The sequence below is a fragment of the Peromyscus maniculatus genome, chromosome 4 (genome assembly GCF_049852395.1).
Source record: "Peromyscus maniculatus bairdii isolate BWxNUB_F1_BW_parent chromosome 4, HU_Pman_BW_mat_3.1, whole genome shotgun sequence".
NCBI classification, from domain to species: Eukaryota; Metazoa; Chordata; class Mammalia; order Rodentia; family Cricetidae; genus Peromyscus; species Peromyscus maniculatus.
The window spans coordinates 139,607,733-139,628,884 of record NC_134855.1 but is presented as its reverse complement, the minus strand read 5'-3'; the positions used below and the strand labels follow the sequence as shown (position 1 = coordinate 139,628,884).

General features: G+C 54.6%; 1 protein-coding gene across 1 annotated transcript; it reads left to right on the top strand.

The window, feature by feature from the left end:
- The first annotated feature begins 300 nt into the window (after nucleotides 1-300).
- On the top strand, nucleotides 301-1,424 carry Cebpb (CCAAT enhancer binding protein beta). The gene has a single exon (XM_076571113.1). The coding sequence runs from the start codon at nucleotides 383-385 to the stop codon at nucleotides 1,277-1,279; it is 897 nt and encodes a 298-aa protein (XP_076427228.1). The 5' UTR covers nucleotides 301-382; the 3' UTR covers nucleotides 1,280-1,424.
- The last annotated feature ends 19,728 nt before the right edge of the window (nucleotides 1,425-21,152 follow it).

Below are 21,152 nucleotides of genomic sequence, written 5' to 3'. Positions count from 1 at the left end.
GGAGCGGGGACTGGCCACCGCGTCCTCCAGCAGAGGGCGGGCGGCCGCCGCGCTCCTCCGAGTTCCCGAGGGGGCGGGAAGGGGGCGGGCCGGCGACTCCCGCGTCCGTGGCGATCGCGGGGCTGGCGGGGCGCCCGGGCCACCGCTCAGCACTCCGCGCGCGGACCCCCGCCGCGCCCCACTCCCCGCCGCGCCCTCTCGCGCTCCCGCGGCCAGGCAATGACGCGCACCGGCCGGGCGGCGGGAGGGGCCGGGGCGGCCCCGGCGTGACGCAGCCCTGTTGCCAAGCGCCGCCTTATAAACCTCCCTCTCGGCCGCCGCCGCGCCGAGTCCGAGCCGCGCACGGGACCGGGACGCAGCGGAGCCCGCGGGCCCCGCGTTCATGCACCGCCTGCTGGCCTGGGACGCAGCATGCCTCCCGCCGCCGCCCGCCGCCTTTAGATCCATGGAAGTGGCCAACTTCTACTACGAGCCCGACTGCCTGGCCTACGGGGCCAAGGCGGCCCGCGCCGCGCCGCGCGCCCCCGCCGCCGAGCCGGCCATCGGCGAGCACGAGCGCGCCATCGACTTCAGCCCCTACCTGGAGCCGCTCGCGCCCGCCGCGGACTTCGCCGCGCCCGCGCCCGCGCCCGCGCACCACGACTTCCTTTCCGACCTCTTCGCCGACGACTACGGCGCCAAGCCGGCCAAGAAGCCGGCCGACTACGGTTACGTGAGCCTCGGCCGCGCGGGCGCCAAGGCCGTGCCGCCCGCCTGCTTCCCGCCGCCGCCGCCCGCCGCGCTCAAGGCGGAGCCGGGCTTCGAACCCGCGGACTGCAAGCGCGCGGACGACGCGCCCGCCATGGCGGCCGGTTTCCCGTTCGCCCTGCGCGCCTACCTGGGCTACCAGGCGACGCCGAGCGGCAGCAGCGGCAGCCTGTCCACGTCGTCGTCGTCCAGCCCGCCCGGCACGCCGAGCCCCGCCGACGCCAAGGCCGCGCCCGCCGCCTGCTTCGCGGGGCCGCCGGCCGCGCCCGCCAAGGCCAAGGCCAAGAAGGCGGTGGACAAGCTGAGCGACGAGTACAAGATGCGGCGCGAGCGCAACAACATCGCGGTGCGCAAGAGCCGCGACAAGGCCAAGATGCGCAACCTGGAGACGCAGCACAAGGTGCTGGAGCTGACGGCCGAGAACGAGCGGCTGCAGAAGAAGGTGGAGCAGCTGTCGCGAGAGCTCAGCACCCTGCGGAACTTGTTCAAGCAGCTGCCCGAGCCGCTGCTGGCCTCGGCGGGTCACTGCTAGCGCGCCGGGGGTGCCGTGGGGGCGCCGCGGCCACCGTGGGCACCGTGCGCCCTGCCCCGCGCGCACCTGCCCCGCGCGCACCGAGGCCACCGTGCGTGCCCCGCGCGCACCTGCACCTGCACGGAGGGGGCACCGTGGGCACCGCGCGCACGCACCTGCACCGCGCACCCGGTTTCAGGACTTGATGCAATCCGGATCAAACGTGGCGGAGCGCGTGTGGACACGGGACTGACGCAACACACGTGTAACTGTCAGCCGGGCCCTGAGTAATCACTTAAAGATGTTCCTGCGGGGTTGTTGCTGTTGACGTTTTTGGTTTTTTGTTTTGTTTTTGTTTTTTTTCTTTTTGGTCTTATTATTTTTTTGTATTATAAAAAAGTTCTATTTCTATGAGAAAAGAGGCGTATGTATATTTTGAGAACCTTTTCCGTTTCGAGCATTAAAGTGAAGACATTTTAATAAACTTTTTTGGAGAATGTTTAAAAGCCTTTTGGGGGCAGTAGTTGGCTTTTGAAAAAATTTTTTTTCTTCCCTTCTGACTTTGGATTTATGCGAGATTTTGTTTTTGTGTTTCTGGTGTGTAGGGGGCTGCGGTTATTTTTGGGTTGTGTGTGGTGGTGGGTGGGGGTGTCGCATCTGGGTTTTTCTCTTCCCCCGGCAGATGGAGTGCCAGCCCCTCCCCCCCAGGAGAAGGAGCAGAGTGCTGGGTCAGGAAATCAGGGTGACTCAGCACCCATGGGTGCTGGGGACCTTGCTAGAAACCCTGCTTGGGCCCGGTTGCCTCTGGGTGCCAGGCTTGTGTTGGGGACCAGGCAGGCAGTGACTACTGTAGGAAGGGCTGGTCCAGACAGCCCCGGTCAGGCAGGTGTTTTGGTAAGTACCATGTACAAAGTACTGTGTGTTTGGTGCTGCAGAAGGGCGTTTGCACGTCTGTCTGAGTTGTATGTCCCCGTGTGAAGAGAGACGGGTCTGAGTGGAGGGTGCAGGGGACAGTTCCTACTCTGCTTTCCCTTCCAACCCAGATGGGACAAGGAGCCTCCCTTGCCTGGCTCAAGGTGGCTGAGCCAGGACTTGAACTCAGGTCCACCGCTCAGACTCGCCGGGGCAGCACTGATTGCCACAGCCGGGCTGCATTAGTGAGAGTTGAGAGTGTCCAAGGAGCAGTGGATATGCCGTGTCCTGCCGTGCCTGGCACGCCAGAACTGTTACATAAGCATTTGTTCTTGTTATTATTTTTGATGGGAGGCTCCTGGCATTTGGCTGTGTGAGTGTGGAGCGCCTGCCCTGGCCCAGCGTCCTGCAAGCCCTGGGCCTGTCCGTATCTCCTTCAAGCCTCATGGAAGGTGGGCACTCCTGTGTCCTTTGCTTTATGGATGTGAATGGCTTGTGGTTGTCAGGTCCCTGTGAGCACCCTGCCCTGAGGAATTCTGGGTAGCGGGTAACAGAGCAGTTTGCCAGAGGCCTAGAGGAGCCTGGGGTCTTGGGAATGACCAGTGACACTGTGGCTCGGGAATAGGGAAGGCTTTTTCTTCCCTTTCTCCGTGGGAACCTGCCGTGTTGGGACTGGTGACCCTTGGTCTTCCACTGTTACAGGGCCAAGGGTGAGGCTTTCTCCGCCCCTCTAATGCTAAAGTAGCTGGAGGCCTGTACAGACCCTCAGACACTTGGCTTCCAGTCAGCTCCCTTCCAGGCCTAGATAGGCACTTGACCTGGTGGGCCCTGGAGCCAAGGTCAGTGCAGCCCCATGGTCCAGTGTCCTGATGACTTTTATCTACGCCAGTGGCTGTCGGTCAGCTCTGATGCTCCAGGATTTAACCTCTTAGACTCAAAGCCTGGACTAGACCTGAGAGGTGGGGGAGCGGGGAGGGCTCCATCTTTCCAGGAATGGAAAACTTTAATGCACCTGTGCGGCCAGGCTGGCCTTGCATCCATTTCTCAGCATAAGTCACAGACGTGAGACTTCCACTCAGGTAGAAGGGCAGTCTGCACGGAGTTTGGGGTTGGTTTGTAGTCCTGTCCCTACCCCAAACCCCTGCCCTTTATGGAAGTTTCATTTCCTGGCCCCAAGATCAGGTACCCAACCCCAAGTTGTAGCACAGACTGGAACAGAGCGGGAAGGGGGTGTGACCCAAGGCTCATCTGATATCTCTGGGATTGGGAAAAACAGTAAGCGTGTCAAAGGCTTTGCCTGCCGTCCATGTGGCCCAGCGAAGGAGCCCTGTGGATAGGAGATGTCACAGATGAGGTGACACACCCCACAGATCCGGTCACCAGGCCGCCAGGGGTCAGGGATTGCCCAGAAGAGGGACCAGCTGGACCGAAAGCCTGGGGGCAGAACGGCAAGATGGGGAGAGAACAGCGGCTTGAAGGATGATTCCGGTGGGGGGAGGGGGCAGCTCACAGAGCTGAAGTGTCTCTCCAGGCCCTTGTCACGGGTGGGCTGCTGGGTCCTCCCGCTGCCAGGGCTCGTCGGCCATATTGCCCACAGCCCCACGGAGTGGTGGTCACAGCTGAGGCTCACCTGCAGGTGGGGGGGCGGCCAGCGCCCTCCCCACGCCTGCTCAGGATGGGGGCGTTCACAGAATGTACTCTCAGCTCATTGTCTAATGCAGCCAACCCACAACCCGGTGACTTTACCCAGGAGGAAAGTGGGTGTCAGGAAGGGAAGCTGGAGGCGTGGGTGCCCGCCCTGCGTGGAGACCCCACTCGCTGCCGGGATCGGCTCAGCCTTGGTCGCAGCTTCGGCTGCGGGATTCTTCTGCCTGGCCAGGAAGCTCCGATCGGGGAAGTGACTTGTCCAAGTTTGCGCAGCTGGGAAGGGTAAAAGTTGGCATGGGAGCTGGCGTTGGGGGGGTCGCGTCTCCCAGCCATCTGAGGAATGTTCCCCTCCCCCACATCCGGTTCAGACTTGTTTGCCCTTCTCCTCTTAGATATTTGTTTGCCCGGTTCTTTTTCATGTATGTGACAAGCATTTATTGAGCACCAGCTGTATGCCAGCTCCCATTGCTGGTGCTGGAGTTGGGTGGTGACACAGAGTGACCATTAACAAGGAGAGAAGGACACTTAAATCCTCAGCCACTGGAACAAGATAATGACAGGTGGGATGAAGACTCCGAAGGAAGAAAAGTGGGGCAGGAAAGGAGCAAAGGGCAGGGAGGAGCGGGAGGTCCCTGAGGGCTTCTGAGAGGAGGTGTCTTCCCTGGGCTAGCCTAAGCTAAGTGGAGAGCCCAGGATACTGTGTGCTTCGTTTATCAACGATCCCCCATGAGACCAGCCCTGGCTCCCACCTCCTTTCCCGCCACGGGGGAAGCCGGGCACAGGCAGTCACTGTCCCCAGAGCTGCTGAGCCGATAAAGTGAGATTTGACCCCCAAAGCTCACCACCTGCCCTGCTGTGACCTCTAACTGTCCCCTCCACCCTCGTAGAGACCCCCCACCCCCGCCCTGTGGTGTCCCACCAGCCACTCCTGCTGTGGGGTTTCAGATGTTGCTATTGGGTGAGGGCTTGCTTGGGGCTGGGCAAAGCAGGGGAGGCCAGGGTGGGCCAAGAGCTGGTGACCCAGCCCTTCTTGCGTCCTCTGAGGCAGTAGCCAGGAGCCCTGTTTTGTGATGTATGGGGACCCAAGGCCTTTCACGGGAACATTCTTTTCTCGAGGAGCAGTTTGGCTTTTTTTTTTTTTTTTTTTTAATCCAAGATTATGGGGTAATTTAGAGGTACAGGATTTGAATGGGATTTAAACCAAGCTGGGAGCTGTGGTAGGTGGAGGGTGGCTTTGCTGTCGATAGAAAGGTGGGCAGTGTGTACGTGTTGGAAACCACCTACAAAGTTCCCTGCCGGAGGACCAGAGCTGACGGAGCTGTGTTTGAACCCAGGTCAATTGGTAGGTAGGTCAACAGGCCTGGCCCTGCCACGGGGCTGACCACAGGTGCACACAACCTCTGAGGGGTGAGGGGTGTGCCAGGATCCATGGCTCTGAGCTTGTCTCCTGCTGGCTGGAGACATCAAGGAAGACTTTGGCCTCTCTGTGCTTGGCCTTTTGCTCCACGGACAAAGAGTCCATCTGGTCAACCAGGGTCAAGCAAACGCTGCCGCAGGCCCAAAGTGAGGGGAGCCACATGCTAATAGAAACAGTATGTCGAGTGATCCCTGGTGGGGTGGCACATGCCTGTTACCCCAATACGTGGGAGGTGGAGTCAAGAAGGTCAGGAGTTCAAGATTATCCTCGGCTACATAAGAAGTTTGAGGCTAGCCTGGGCTACATAAGACCCTGTCTCAAACTCCTGAACCCTCAAAAGGAAGCAGTAACAAACTGGTACATTCATTCAAACAGTGATAACAGCCTTGAGAAAATAAGTCTGGGGAGTGAGTGGCAGAAGGTAATCGAGGAGGGGCCTGAGGGGGGCAGTCAGCAGGTGCAAAGGCCTCGAGGGGTGGCAGCGAGGGCTGGAACTGGTAGAGGAGGGTGGTGGGTTCTTTCGGCAGGGCCTCTGAGGCCGTTTGAGGATGACTGGGTGTCCCTGCCAGAGCCTGGCACCCACGTAGTCCTTGATAAGTCTGTTGACGAATGCAGCAGGCCCCTCGGCCCTGGGGGCTAGGTAAAGAGCAGTGGGTGAAGGAGCAGAGCTCCTGCCTGGCCCAGGAGCCCTGAGGGATTCGAGCCTGTGACCCAGGGCCTGGAGCCATTTGAGCTGAGCCTTGTGCCAGGCAGGAAGAGGGGCCAGGCTGGCCAGGAGGGACGGGAGGAACGAAGGCTGAGAGCCAAGCAGGGGGGGGGGGCAGTGACTGCGGGACAGAGGGCAGAGATGGGCAAGACTGAGGAGGGAAGTTGGGCCTCCTGTGGCCTCAGGACTGGGGGACAGGCAGGAGGCTGGACTTCCAAGAGGCATCTTGTTTTTATTTAATTTCCAGAGAATTACTAATGTGGAGTACTAATAAAAGAAGGAAGTCAAAAGCACCCATGATTTTAAGACCCAGAAATAAACCTGTTAACTCTTGCTGTGTGGCCTTAAGTATGTTACTTTGCCTCTCTGTGCTTCCCATTCATTGCTTATTAAGTGGGTAATAATGAGCTGGCTTCATAATGATAAGGATGTAGTGAGGACTGAGTTGGTTCACGTGCTCTATTGAAAATGACCCCATCCTGGTACAGGGTGGGGGTTAGCCTTGTATAATGCAGCTGAATCCACTGTGTCCTGGACATGAATTGGGCAGACAAACAGTCCTTTTCCCTGGCTGTGACAAGAAGATAGCAACATTCCTCAGAGTGTTTTGAAAAGATTTGACAGGTTAGTTCATGTAGAGACCTCTGGAGATGGCATTTGTTAACTTCTAGAATTTTCTTCCACAGACTTTCATTCCATCCCCTTTCATCGTAGCTAATGTTGCCAGTCCCGTGTACGCACCTCCCCGTCTCCCTTAGCAGTGGACTGCCCTGTTTCTGGGAAGAGCCGCCTTATGGAGAGACCACATTTCCCCAGCTTCTCTTGCAGCTAGGAATGACCCATGAGCTGTGAACGGAACTACAGGAGGGGCTGCCGGGAACATCTCTGCAAGACTCAGCAGTGAGGCCCGTGCCCTTGGCTTCCTTTCCTGCTGCACTGAATCCCTCACGTCTTTTTATCCTCTGCCTGGAATTCAGAGGCCCTCTGCCACCCATGGGTGACCCTTCATGCATGGTGGGGAACCCCAAAGACAAAAGGCATTTGAGTCCTGTTGGTGGCAGAGAAAGCACACCGGTCCTCACCAGCCTCGCTCTGTGCTTGTTTACGTGGAGAAAAGAACTGTTCATTGAGACCTTTGTCGTTTGGTTTCCTGTTACTGGCAGCTGAATTCATTTCTGATACATTTGCCCAAATGGCACAGAGCTGACTAGGTCTCTTTGTCACCTGTGCATCTTAGTGGTGGCCTAACGCTTCCTTGTCTGGGCTGATCAGCTGCCACCATTGCCCCGAGAGGAGAAAAGGTCTCTGTTAGATCGGTGAAAGGGTTGATTTAATTCGTTTGAATTAGGGAAGTCATGTGTGAAGGCGTCTGGTGTCTCCAGATGACTCTGGAGTCCAGCATGCTTCAGGTAAGGCTTGACCCAGGTCTTTGGACTGGGTAGAAACTTCCAGGCCGGCCTCAGCAGGCTTCAGACTCTGCTTTCTCACCTGAGTCCAGAGGGCCCCCCTGCTCCTCTCCACCTCCTGCTCAGCATGAGAGAGGCCCAGGCCCTGTGGTGATGCGTAGAGCATGTTGTCAACCGTGTAGGGCCCAGATGTCACCCGGAATGACCTCTCTGCCCCAAGCCCCAGCTACCAGCACCTGCTCCCTGGAGATGACAGCCTGCCAGGGCCAGGAGGTACCTCCGCCAGCCGCCAGGGCCAGCCCCACTGAGATCTCTGCGAGGCCAGTGAGGAGGCCAGGGAGCTGGCCGGGTCGGTTATTATTTTTATAGCCGTCACCAGATCCCTGGCCCAGCTCTGCAGCCCTGGCAGGGACGGAGGCAGCCAGGGAGGAGGAAGACTCACTCCTCAGAGGCCTGGTAGCCAGGGGAGGGACTGTGGAGGAGAGAGCACTGGGGCGGGTCAGGGCCTGCTGGGCCCCAGGTCTCCTGCTCCGTGGAGTGGCGGACTGATAGACAGAAGCGGCATTCCTTGCTTTCATATCTGAGCCCAGCTACATGCAAGAGGTTGTCACAGGCCGTTTCAAGGACTACACTGAGTCTGCTCTGAGTCCCCTTATGCCTACTCCAAGGCCCTTTCTTCCTTGCTTTATAGCCTCATCCTGTCTGGCCGGTGTGGCCATCTCCTGCTGTGGGTCTCTCTTCCCTAATGTCCTCTCCACAGCTGCAAAGGCACATAGCTTTCCCAGTCTGGGACCCCTAAGGGCCATGACAATGCCCAAGAGACCCTCCCCACACCTAGTTTATCAGCACCCTGATTTTGTTGTCTCATGTAGCCCAGGCTGGCCTTGAAATTCTGATCCCCTTGCCTCTACTGGAACTACAGGCCTGCACTATGCCAGATTTCGAGATGCCGGGGATTGAACCCCAGACCTCGTGCATGTTAGATGAGCTCACTGAACCACATCCCCAGCCCTGGTACCTCAATATCGGATAGCAAGAACTGGCGCACCCGTTTCCATGAATTGTGTTAAAGGACACCCACACAGTGGCCCCACGTCCAACCTGACGTCTCTTCAAGTGGCGGTGTGAGGCTCGCTAGTGCTTTTTATTGCTGATGGCACAAATATGTGGTTGCTCCCTAATTTAATAGCTTGGGACACGTGGGTCCCTGTCTGTGCTCTTTAGGGGTAGCTGAGGTGGACACTTAACAGACAGGTCTTTAAGTGGTCCAGAGTGTGGACTTCAGGGTCACATCCATGGGAAACATAGGCAATGATGGCTTCGTCTGAATTCCTGCTCGTGGTAATGACACCCTCAGTGAGTGTGTGTGTGTGTGTGGGTGCATTAAAAAAACACCACTTTTCCTTTTGAAAAAGATCTAAGATTTATAGGAAAATGACAAGCTCTGAACACCGTATTTCATCTGAACTGAGAATAAATCACTGAGTTATCATTAATCCTTTACGATTTGTTTATTTTTAAACTTTCGTTTCTTTATCTCACTATGTAGCTCTGGCTGGTCTGGAACTCACCATGTAGACCAGGCTAGACTTGGTGGCCTCGTCTCTTCACTGTCCTGTGCCTCAGCAGGCCTTTGTAACTGTGGCAGGTCGCAGGACTCCTGAAGGTTGTTTCGTGGCTCACGTTGTCACACCAGGTCCTCTCAGCAGCTCCACAGGTCATTTCCTTGCATGTGACACAGGCTGGAGTTTCTGCAGGACCCGAGGGCTGCGCTTGACTCTGTCCCAGTGCAGACAGTCACATTCTGGTCACCTGATCAGAGCAAGTCCTGCAGGGCTTTGCTTTCGGTTTTGGTTTAGGGTTTTTGAGACCCATCTGGCCTTGACAAACAGCCCTGGCCGCCTCAGACTCAGTCAGTGCCCACCTGCTGAGCTCTGCTCACCAGCAGCCACCACAGGATATCTGAGGGGAGGGAATTTGAAACAATGTAACTATCTTGGATGGCCTCTGGCTTTTAATTCATTTATTTGCTTATTAAATAACCTTTTATTACATATCTATCAATCTACCTATCATCTATCAATCTGTCTATCATCTATCTGTCATCTATCTATCATCTCTCTCTCTCTCTGTCTATCATCTACCTATCATTTGTCTATCTATCTATCTATCTATCTATCTATCTATCTATCTATCTATCTATCTATCATTTATCTATCTGTGTGTGGAAGTCAGAGGCCAACTTTTGGAGTTGGTTCTCCCCTCCATGTGTGTCCAGAGGATCAGCTCAGGTCATCAGGCTTGAGAGCAAGCGTGTTTACACACTGAGTCATCTTGCTGGCCTGGACTTACTTATCTATGGATTGATTGACTGTTGTGCGTGTACGTGTGAGCGTGTATTCCTGTGGTGTTCATCTGAGGTGTGTGTGCATGTGCATCTGTGGAGGCTGAAGGTGACAGTCACTCTCTACCTTATTTTAAAAGACAGGCTTTTTCACTGAACCTGGAGCCCATGGACTGTGTTAGACTGCCTGGCCGTCGGGCTTAGGGTCTGCTTGTGCCCACCTCCCCAGCACTGGGAGTATATGCTCACACTCTCACACATGGCTTTATGTGAGTGCTGGGGGTCTGAACACAGGCCCCTAAGGTTGCAAGACAAGCACCTTACCCACTGAGCCATCTACCAGTGACATTTTTATCTCTTTAGAGTCATGATTTCTTCATTCTCTGGGGGGTCAAATCACCACCACCACCACCACCACCACCACCACCACCACCACCACCACCACCACCACGACCTTAATTTATTGATATGCTAAACTTGCCTGGGATGCTGAAGCCTGGACCCCTACCCCTGGTGTTCAGAGGACAGGGCTCTGTCCTTCACTCTCAGCTCCCAGAGGCTGGGCTTCTCAGAACTCTCTGAAGCTCTGGACCAGAGACTCCCTTTTTGTAAGATGAAACCCTTCCTCAAGCCCCAGGTGTGCTGGATGTCAGAACTGGCCCTTTTCTCTTCCCTCACTGGGCCCAGGTGGAAAGGGGGGCAGCAAGGGCAGGACCTGCCTGCCAGCTCCTCATGTCTGGTACGTGTCGGGGGTGCCACGGCCTCCACACGATGACATTTGGGATCAGGTCACTTCCTTTTCCGGACGTCCTATGCACCAAAGAGTGTAAAGTACCTCTTCCATTTTCACATACTGGACTACGCTGGTTTCTCTCTCCAGTGGGGTCTTGAATGTTTGGTGATCCTCCTGCCTCAGCATCCTGAGTGCTGAGATTTCAGGAGTAAGTAACTATTCTTAGATTTTTTTTTTGTTGTTGTTGTTTTTTCAACACAGGGTTTCTCTGTGTAGTTTTGGTGCCTGTCCTGGATCTCGCTCTGTAGATCAGGCTGGCCTCGAACTTACGGAAATCTGCCTGGCTCTGCCTCCCGAGTGCTGGGATTAAAGGTGTGTGCCACCACCACCCTGCAGATTTTTTTTTTGAGATAGTATCTACCTATGTAGCCCACACTTGCCTTTAACTTGCCATCCTCCTGCCTCAGTCACTGAGGTGCTGGACTAACGGCTCTGCATCACCATGACAGGCTCCCTGATCAAAGCTGCCAGCTCTTGCATGGGGACAAGACTGCTTTTGGTTGAAAATTCTCTGGTACGGAGGGAGATTGAGCGTCCCTCAGTGGTATGTGGGAAGCACTTGCCTTCTCTGTCTCTGTCTCCATCACTCAGGAGGTCACCAGAGACAGCACTGGTCTGCGCGCAACCAGGTGGGATGAATTCCAAGCTCTTTCTGAGGTTGGGTGGGAATTCTGGGATATGGCTGGGGACAGGAGACAGGTCAGACCCAGGGAGAGAACATTTCGAAATCAGACCTTGGGCTGTGTCTCAGTTAGTCCTTGAAATCGCTCCGTGGGGTGGGATACTTCACTGTCCTCATTTTCCAGCTAGGGGACAAATTACAGGTGTGTGCCACCTCGCAGGACACTCGGGGACCCAGTGTCACCACTGCTGTTGCAGTGCAGAGGCACGGAGCCTAACCCTCAGGGAATGTGGGGTGAATTTAAACTAGGGAACACCCTACAGAACAGCCGGCTGGCATCCTCAATCCTGCCGAGGTCATGAAAACTGAGGGAACGCCAAGAAGGAGCTGCTTCAGACTGAAACCCCAAACACAACCGAAGGGATTTCTGTCACCCCGGACCAGACAAATGTCAGAAGACTCATGTGGGAACAAGAGTGATGTTGACCTGAACGCAGCTTTAGTACTGTGTGTGTGTGAGTGCGCACTTGTGAATTCCTGTGTGCATGTGATGAAGGTCAGGAGATACTGGACGGAGAGTGATGTCATACTTACAACTCATTCTCAAGTAATTCAGCTAAAAGAAAAAAAATGCAGATAGAAGGGCAATGATAAGCTGGGTCTGGTGGCACACACCTGGATTACAGGCACCCAGGAGGCTGAGGCAGGAGGATGGCGCATTCCAGGCCATCCTGGGCTACATACACAACGATTTGAGAGTCTGTCTCAAAACAAAAGGAAAAGGACAGGGAAAGAGGACGAACGTGCAGGGAGGCTGTAGGAGGAACAGCCTGAGGAGACAGCCTGGGGCCTCACACGGGTCTTCCCATTTCTCTGCATGTTCAAAATGCTATCAAGAGAAACCCTGACCTCTGATGCACCCAAGAGAAAGAACACTTGCCTGCCAAGGACTAGTGAGCTTCTCACAGCAGTTACAGCTCTCATAGCCTTAAACCAAAGCCACGGAACAACCCGACGCCTTCAGTCAGTGAGCAGATGAACAACTGTGGTCCATCCATGGGCAGGATGGCAGCAAAATCACAGCTGAGCTTCGGATCTGAGCATGTGGCTGGGGATGCAAAAGTCAATTCTCTGTCTTAGTCCTTGGATACAAAATTGAAGGGCAGTCACCAGGGAGGTCCCAGTCACTCTGGCAGCTTCCTCTGCTGGCAGGAGAGTTACTGCCTGGATAGGCATCGGGAAGCCTCCTGGATGGCTCAGAGGTCTCTGGATCTTACCTGGAAGGTGGTCCTCTGGATACATCAGAACTTACCTCTATAACTGTGCATAATCGGCCAGGGCTCCTTTGGTAGAACACTGGCTTACTGTGCACGAGGCCCTGGATTCCATTCCCTGTGAAAAACTGGGCATGGTGGTGCCCACCTGTCAACCCAGCGCTTGGGAGATGGAAGCAGGGCAATCAGAGGTTGAAGGCCATCCTCGCCCACATAGTGAGTTTGAGGCCAGCCTGAGCTAGGCGAGACACTATTTCAAACAAACAGAAAGCAAAATACAACAAAACCAAAAGAAATATGCATGAGCTTCACGGGGCTTGGTGCTCCCCACCACCCACTCCCCATGCCCTGTGCCACACAGGTTAAACCTCAAGTCAGATACAGCTAGCTAGCTGGAGGAACACACTGAACAGAGGAGCATGAGGTGGACAGGAAGGTGGGAATGGGTTAAAGGGACAGAGAAAGATCGCGAAGGCGCCTGAGTAGGCAGTCACGTCTCCAGGGGAAGGGGTGTCCTAGGCACCTGAACTCAAGGAGAAAACTAAAACAGTCCAGGAGTTCAGAGAGTGAGTGTACTGGAGTGGCTGGAGGTAGCAGGTGGGTGGCAGGACCTGATTTGAACCCAGGTCTGAGGATACCAGTGTGTGCTCCCTCCCTGTGGCTTTGCCCAGCACAATCTGGGAGGCTCCCCAGGGCCCAGTGGAGATGGCGAAAGCAGTTTGGCAAAGACGGTCCAGCCCAGGGCGGCCGCTCCAAGTAGGGGGTTAGGGGTCAGTGGGGCACAGGCCCCCAATGGAGCATCCACCTCTCCCAGTCCCGGGCAGCTCCAGCCTCCGCCTATGTCCTGTGGCCTTTGCCTTGCTTCCTGGGTCAGAGCGTGGGATCTCTAGCCCCCAGGGTTGGGAACAGATCCAGTTTTGTCTGGCTCGGCAACACGGGCCCTGGGCCTGGGTTTCCAGCCCCAGAACCTGACCTCCTAGCCCCAGCCTGGCAGCGTGAGGGAGTCAGAGGAAGGCAGAAATCACTCCAGTGATTGCCAAGGTAGGAAGGGGGCTCTCAGAACCCAGCCTGCCAGAATGACAGAGCAGAATGGAAAGTTCTAGAGAAGGAGCTTCCTGACTGCCTGGGGTCATAGAGGGCTCTTACTGACCACAGTGGTGTTTGGGAAGGTTCTCGCAATCTAGGGAGGCTGGAGTGGGCTTCTGGGGGTGGGGAACATACCCTATGCTCTACAGGGCCGGGCTGCTGGAATGGTGGCACTCTGGAAGTCCTGCAGGAAGATCACGAGTTTGAGGCCAACCTGGACTACAGATTGGGATCCTGGTTCAAAAAGCAACCCGGGCAGGGCTGTCGAAATGGCGCAGTGAGTAAGGGCGCTTGCCGCGAAGCCGACTGTTTGAGTTCACTTTCCAGCACCCACACAGTGGAAGGAAGGAGAGACCCACAAGTTGTCATGTGACCTCCGCATCCACGGTGGCACGCACAAGCGGACACCCACAGCCAGGTGGTGGTGGCACACACCTTCAGTCCCAGCACTCAGGAGGCAGAGGCAGGCGGATCTCTGAGTTTCAGGCCAGCCTGGTCTACAGAGCGAGTTCCAGGACAGCCAGAGCTACACATAGAGAAACCCTGTCTCAAAAAACAAAACAAAAACAAACACAAATAAGTAAATGTAAATTAAAAACAAAACAACAAAAACCAGGAGGAAGAGGAGGAAGAGAAAAGGCTGGTCCATGTGTGTAACAAGCCTGTGACCACCATATTGAAATCTGTAATGGTTCTAGAAGGCTCTGCTTTTCCACGTGGCTGGCCTCTGCAGGGCTGCGTGCCTGCCAGCCAGGTCACCTGCACTTTCACCTAAATCACCATCTCCTTTGAGGTTCAGTGACAGCTGAGGACAGCCGTCCCCGCCACTCACCTTGTTGACCTGTGTACTCTCCTGGGAAGGCCACTGTGGGCAGGGGTGACCCCTGGGCCCTGCCCTTGCACGGGAGATGTGGGCAAAGAAGGAATTGGCAGGACGGACTGTGCCGCTGGGAGCATGAGGGGTGCTCAGTCCTCACAAGGGTCCTTGACTCCTGCTTGGCCCGTCTTATGCACTTATTACTGTGTGTGTGCGCGTGCGTGCGTGCGTGCGCGTGTGCGTGTGCGTGTGCGTGTGCGTGTGCGTGTGTGTGTGTGTGTGTGTGTGTACGCACAGCCACAGGTCAACTTTAAGCCTCATTCCTCGGGCACCACCCACCTTGTTTTTGAGTCAGTGTCTCTCACTGGCTTCAAACTCAACAAGTAGGTTAGGCTGGCTGGCCAGCCAGCCCCAGGGGTCTTCTGGTCTCCGGGTCCTCACAAGTGTGAGCCACAAGCCCAGCTTTTTCACATGGGTTCCGGGGAAGGGAGTCAGGTACGTGTGCCTGCATGGCAAGCTCGTTACCAACTCTGCCCTCTTCCCAGGCCCCATTGTTACAATTATTGTTAGTGGTGGTGGCGGGAGTGTGGGGGATTGAACCGACGGCCTTGCATATGCTAGGCAAATACTCTACCACTGAGCTACATCCCCAGCCCATTTTTACTTTTTGTTTTGACACAATGTCTCGCTCAGTTGCCCAGGTAGGTCTGGGACCTGCTCTGAAGTCCAGGTAGGCCTTCAGGGTTTTTTTTCTTTTTTTTTAGAATTTAAATATTTTTCTTTTTTCTTTTGCTTTCTTTATTTCTTTCTTTTTTTTTTCAGAGCTGAAGACCGAACCCAGGACCTTGCACTCTACCACTGAGCTAAATCCCCAACCCCAGAATTTAATTTTTTAAAAGTTATTTATTTTTACTTTATGTGCATTGGTGTTTTGCCTGCATATCTGTGTGAGGGTGTCAGATCTTGGAGTTACAGGCAGTTGTTAGCTGCTGTGTGGGTGCTGGGAATTGAACCCAGGTCCTCTGGAAGAGTAGTTAGTGCTCTCAAGCCACTGAACCATCTCTCCAGCCCCAGGCCTTGAGGTTTTGATCCTCCTGCCTCAGCTTCAGTCTGGAGGAGCTGGAATCACAGGGCTGTACCATCCGAGTCCACTGCACTTTATTTATTTATTTATTTATTTATTTATTTATTTATTTATTTATTTATTTATTTATTTATTATTTGTCTATCTATCTATCTATCTATCTATCTATCTATCTATCTATCTATCTATCTATCTATTTATTTTAGGACACTCTCACTTCATAAGGCCAGGCTGATCTTGAACTCATGGCCCTGGTCTCTGATTTTCTCCCTGCTAGTCATAGATGAAGATGACTTTACTAGCACATGTGGGTACTCTCAGAAACATTCCCGCATGAGGCCAAGATCAGTCTTCGCAGGCTGACCTTCCTCACACACCCCATGGGCGCTTGTGATTTAGGGGTTCAAACCTCTGGGTCTTTCTTTATGCCTTTCTCCCATATCTTTGCAGGGGTGTATCTTTTCTCCACCAGTCTTTTGACCATGTGACCTCTTAGCCCTGCAGGGGCAGCCAATGGAGGAGCTTGGAGTGTTTTTCCCAGCGAAGCGCACCCTGTAGGCATTCCCTGGATCCTCTGCCCGTGGTCCCACAACCTGCTCCCCTCAGGGCAGCTGACCTGTGGGCCACCCACTGGGGTGCCTGCTCGTATGTTTAGTGTCTGTCTCGTTTCCTGCCGTGCCATAGACACATGCCACCGTCCATGTGCACAAGCTGCTGTCCAGGTGTCTGTCAGCAGACGCTGGGCCATGCCCATGCTCTGGCCAGTAGATGTGAAGCCACCATGCACATTCTCGAATTCTCAGGCAGGCTCTGGTCTTTGCACTTTTGTACCTGGGCCGTCAAGCCAGGTCTGGCCGTCACTGTGCCTGGCTCCAGTGGACTGCATGGGGGTGCCAAGACAAAGCCAGTTCTAGCAGCCAACCTACTTGACCTCAGAGACCCTGCGGGCTCTAACTGTGAGTCTTGATGTTTATGTTTCCCAAGGTGCCTCTTTTTGTTTTTTTCTTTCCGAGACAGGGTTTCTCTGTGTAGTTTTGGTGCCTGTCCTGAAATTCACTCTGTAGACCAGGCTGGCCTCAAACTCACAGAGATCCTCCTGGCTCTGCCTCCTGAGTGCTGGGATTAAAGGCGTGTGCCACCACTGCCTGGCTTTTTTTTTTTTTTAAAATATTATTTTCTTTTATGGCCGTGAATGTTTTGCCTGTGTGTGCGTATGCGTGTGCGTGTGTGCGCGCGTGCGCGTGTGCATGTGTGTGTGCGTGCGTGCGTGCGTGCGTGCGTGCGTGTGTGTGTGTGTGTGTGTGTGTGTGTGTGTGCTGCATGCATGCCTGTTGGATCCCCTGGAACTGGAGTTACAGTGACTGTGAGCCACCATGTGGGTGCTGGGAATTGAACCCAGGTCCTCTGAACGAGCAACACATGCTCTTAACCTCTCTAGCAACCCCCAAAGTGCTTCTCGACCTCTTAGTCTCACATCAGCCATGCCATCATAACTCATTCCACGTTCCCAGACGTCAGTCCTGCCTGTGAGTGGGGACATTAGGAGGTCACATGCTTGGTGTCAGTGAGCAGCTGGCTGGTGAGTTAACTTGTGCAAATAAAAAAGGATAAACCTCAAACACTTGCCCTCCACCAAACCTCACCGAGTCCCTGTGGGACCCACGGAAGTGGATGTCAATCCACTGGAGTTCTCTCTCCTCACTCTGTAACCCTGTCTTGGAACTCACTGTGTAGCCTAGGTTGGCCTTAAACTGGCCATTCCTCCGTCTCAGCCTCCGAGTGCTGGGATAGCATGTGTGCCACCGTGCTCTGTTTTATGTGCTGGGGATGGAGCCCAGGATCTCTTACATGCTAAGCCAGCACTGTATCAACTGAGCCATATACCCAGCCTCGCAGCTCTGATTTCTATGTTCTGGAAACAGCAAGGAAGCTGTGGGGGGGGGAGGAGGGGCAGGTGGGGGATGCGTGGGTGGTGGTGGGGTTCTGAGCAGAGCAGAATGTGCTCCGACTGCTTCCTCCCGGGGTCTAAGGGACGAGGAAGGAACAAAGGAGAGACTTGCTCTCCAGAGTCCCCAGGAAGGCAGAGGGTCTATGCAGATGAGCAGAGGGTCTATGTAGATGATCAGAGGGTCTATGCAGATGAGCAGAGGGTCTATGTAGATGAGCAGAGGGTCTATGTAGATGATCAGAGGGTCTATGTAGGTGATCAGAGGGTCTATGTAGATGATCAGAGGGTCTATGTAGATGATCAGAGGGTCTATGTAGGTGATCAGAGGGTCTATGTAGATGAGCAGAGGGTCTATGTAGATGAGCAGAGGGTCTATGTAGATGATCAGAGGGTCTATGTAGATGAGCAGAGGGTCTATGTAGGTGATCAGAGGGTCTATGTAGATGAGCAGAGGGTCTATGTAGATGAGCAGAAGGTCTATGTAGATAGATGAGCAGAGGGTCTATGTAGATGATCAGAGGGTCTATGTAGATGAGCAGAGGGTCTATGTAGGTGATCAGAGGGTCTATGTAGATGATCAGAGGGTCTATGTAGATGAGCAGAGGGTCTATGTAGGTGATCAGAGGGTCTATGTAGATGAGCAGAGGGTCTATGTAGATGAGCAGAGGGTCTATGTAGATGAGCAGAGGGTCTATGTAGATGAGCAGAGGGTCTATGTAGGTGATCAGAGGGTCTATGTAGATGAGCAGAGGGTCTATGTAGATGAGCAGAAGGTCTATGTAGATAGATGAGCAGAGGGTCTATGTAGATGATCAGAGGGTCTATGTAGATGAGCAGAGGGTCTATGTAGGTGATCAGAGGCTCTATGTAGATGATCAGAGGGTCTATGTAGATGAGCAGAGGGTCTATGTAGGTGATCAGAGGGTCTATGTAGATGAGCAGAGGGTCTATGTAGATGAGCAGAGGGTCTATGTAGATGATCAGAGGGTCTATGTAGATGAGCAGAGGGTCTATGTAGGTGATCAGAGGGTCTATGTAGATGAGCAGAGGGTCTATGTAGATGAGCAGAGGGTCTATGTAGATGATCAGAGGGTCTATGTAGATGAACAGAAGGCTCACTGGGTTTCCTGTGAGGAGATGGTCTCCGTGCATGAGGACTCCGTGCCCTGGTAAGCCCAGGCAGGGCAGGGAGACAACTTCTCTCAGGCAATGGGCAGGTGAATGGGAAGGAGCTGGCAAGGCAGGGGAGGGGGTGGTTCCAGGGGCAGGCCGGCCGCAGCTGGCCTCCTGGGAGGGGCAGGAAGTGGATAAGACCCCTGGGCATTCCCAGCACCCCTTACTCGGCATCTCAGGAGCTGGTTCCTGGCTGTGTGGTCCCCACACTGGGGCTCCTCTCACAGCTTTGCCCATTTCTCATGTATTCTTCTCTGGCTTGGCAGATGCTCACTTGATTGTATTAACCCCCACTTTCCAAGACCCTCAACACTCAAACCAGGAGAAGGAGGCTGCAGGAGAGCCAGGGCTCCAGCCAGCCGCGCCCCCAAGGACCTTGCCAGCCAGAGACCTAGCTCAATGGTCCCCAACCCACCCCACTCTAGTCCTCCCCTACTGACGGTCACTGCCAGGCTCCTCCAGCTTTGGGGGCTTTTGTTCTGGGGGTGTCTGGAGCAGGCCCAGAGACCTGTAGTTTGGCAAGGCCACCATTGCCCCAGTTAAGACTATGCTGTTACCCACACTGTCTCTGTCCTTCTGCTCAGCAGCCTTGGAGGTGTGGGGGTACACATGTATGTGCACATGTGTGTGTGTGCACATGTGTGCGCAGGAATATGAAGAATCTTTGACACTTCCCACACTAGAGAAGACTGACATCAAGGGCTGGTGGAGGCTGGCAGCCTGCTGGTGTGCCAGGAGGTTGAAGCTTTCAGCAAGATGAGCGCTCTGAACCTCACAGTCACCATGCAGGTGCAGAAAGAGTGGATTGTTTCTCTACCTGTGTGAGAAGCAGGCGATGCGTGGATGGTTCTGGAAGAACTCCCAGGACAGGAGGCCCAGTGGCCTCTGCGGAAGGAAGCTGGGGGCTGGAGGGGGAGGGAGCCTCTCTGAAGTCCTGCCCAAGGCCTGGGGTCATGTTCTGCCTGCAATTAGCTGTGTGGCCCTACGCCAGTGGTGTGCCCTCTCTGAGCTTTGGTTTCCCTGTGTGTAAATGGAGGCCCTTCAGGATGGCTCAGCCTGACTGTCCCTGCTCAGGCTTGTGTTCCCAGGAGGTCCTGTGCTGTACCCCACCTTCCCACAGCCATGAAGTTCCAGGGTGTTAGGTCCTGGGTCTGGGATGGGTTGACCAAACCAGAGCTGAGCTGCCAGAATCAAGCAGGTCTGTCCTTACCTGGCCCAGGGAATGCTGGGAAGAAGATGCTTATTCCTACCCTGTGCCCTTGGGGCTAGCCAGACCTCAGGCAGGAGACCAGGGGCCAGGAGGGCTAGGGGGACAGAGAGAGAGAAAGACAGTGAGTTAGAGAGATGGCAGCTGGGCTGTGTAGGGTAAGGATGGGTGGACCGCCCAAAGGTTGGTGCACACAGCAGACAGGATATGGGTTCCACATGTCCACTGGGAATATCATAGGCACCCATGTGTGGGGACCCAGCTGCCATGGGCATGGTCCTCCAACCCCCAGCCACTCCCTTCTTGTTTCTCCAGTCCTCCTAGGGCTGTGGCTGCCTCCCCAGGGGGCCTCTCGATAGGGAAGATGGGAAGGCTCTTGGCGCTGAGATAATCACAGCCTGGAATGTTCTCTAGGAGGTCCAGGTGGGGGTGGATGAGAATTCTTGGACTCCCAGAGCCTTGTGGATCAGGGAGAGCATACCTTCAGATCCTAGAATCCTTGCAGGCTGTTCCTGCAGCAGTCAAGAGTGAACTATCACACCACCCTGGACAGGTCTCAGCCCCCTCTTAACGCCTCCGGTGGCTTCCCATGGCCGCAAACTAAAATCCAATCTTCTCCCTTCTGCCTGGGGACTTGCGTGCGGCCTCCAGCTCTGGCCTTCCTTCCTGTCCTCTGAAACTTGTCGCTTTTTTTCTTTTGCCTTTTTCTGAGACTAGGTCTTTCTACAATTGCCATGGTTGGCTTGTTGTTGTATTCACTGTTAGCCAGCAGGCCTTGAACTCACGGCAATCCTCCTGCTGTGAGTACAGATCTGTGCCACCACAGTTGGCCTGACCTAATCTTGTGAACTTTCTGCATTTGGCTCACCGCAGGACCTTTACACAGGCCGTGCCCTCTCTCAAGCTCTTCACCCACCAGCTTTCAGAGCTCTGCCTACACATCCTCCAGTCTCAGCTCAACGTTCTCGAGGCCCTGGCTCCTTGGGCTGTCCAGGTTCTCTCCTCCCCAGAGTTCAGTACTCTCTCTTCTCTAGTGACTATGGATGGTTTTTGTGTAGCCCAGGCTGTCCTTGAACTCACTACATATCTGGGAATGACCTCGAATTCCCAATTCTCCTGTCTCCACCTCCTGAGAATCACAGTCATGTACCACCAGGCCTGGCTGCTGATTCTTCTTTTTTTTTTTTTCCCCCTTTTATTTTCATATTTTACTTTCTCGCTTTGTTTTTAAAGACAGAGTCTCAAGTAACCCAGGTTGTGCTTAAATGTCCTCCTGCCTCAGCCTCCTGAGTAGCTGGGATTGGAGTTGTCTACCACTCAGCTGTTGTAGGAGCTTTACCAGTGACCCCCAGGGTAACTGCGGCAGGGGCCAGGAGGGCTTGGGCCCTGTCTGATCCACCTGGCCTCCACCTCCGTTTCCATATTGTGAAGCATGGAGAAGAACTCCTGGGGCTGTGT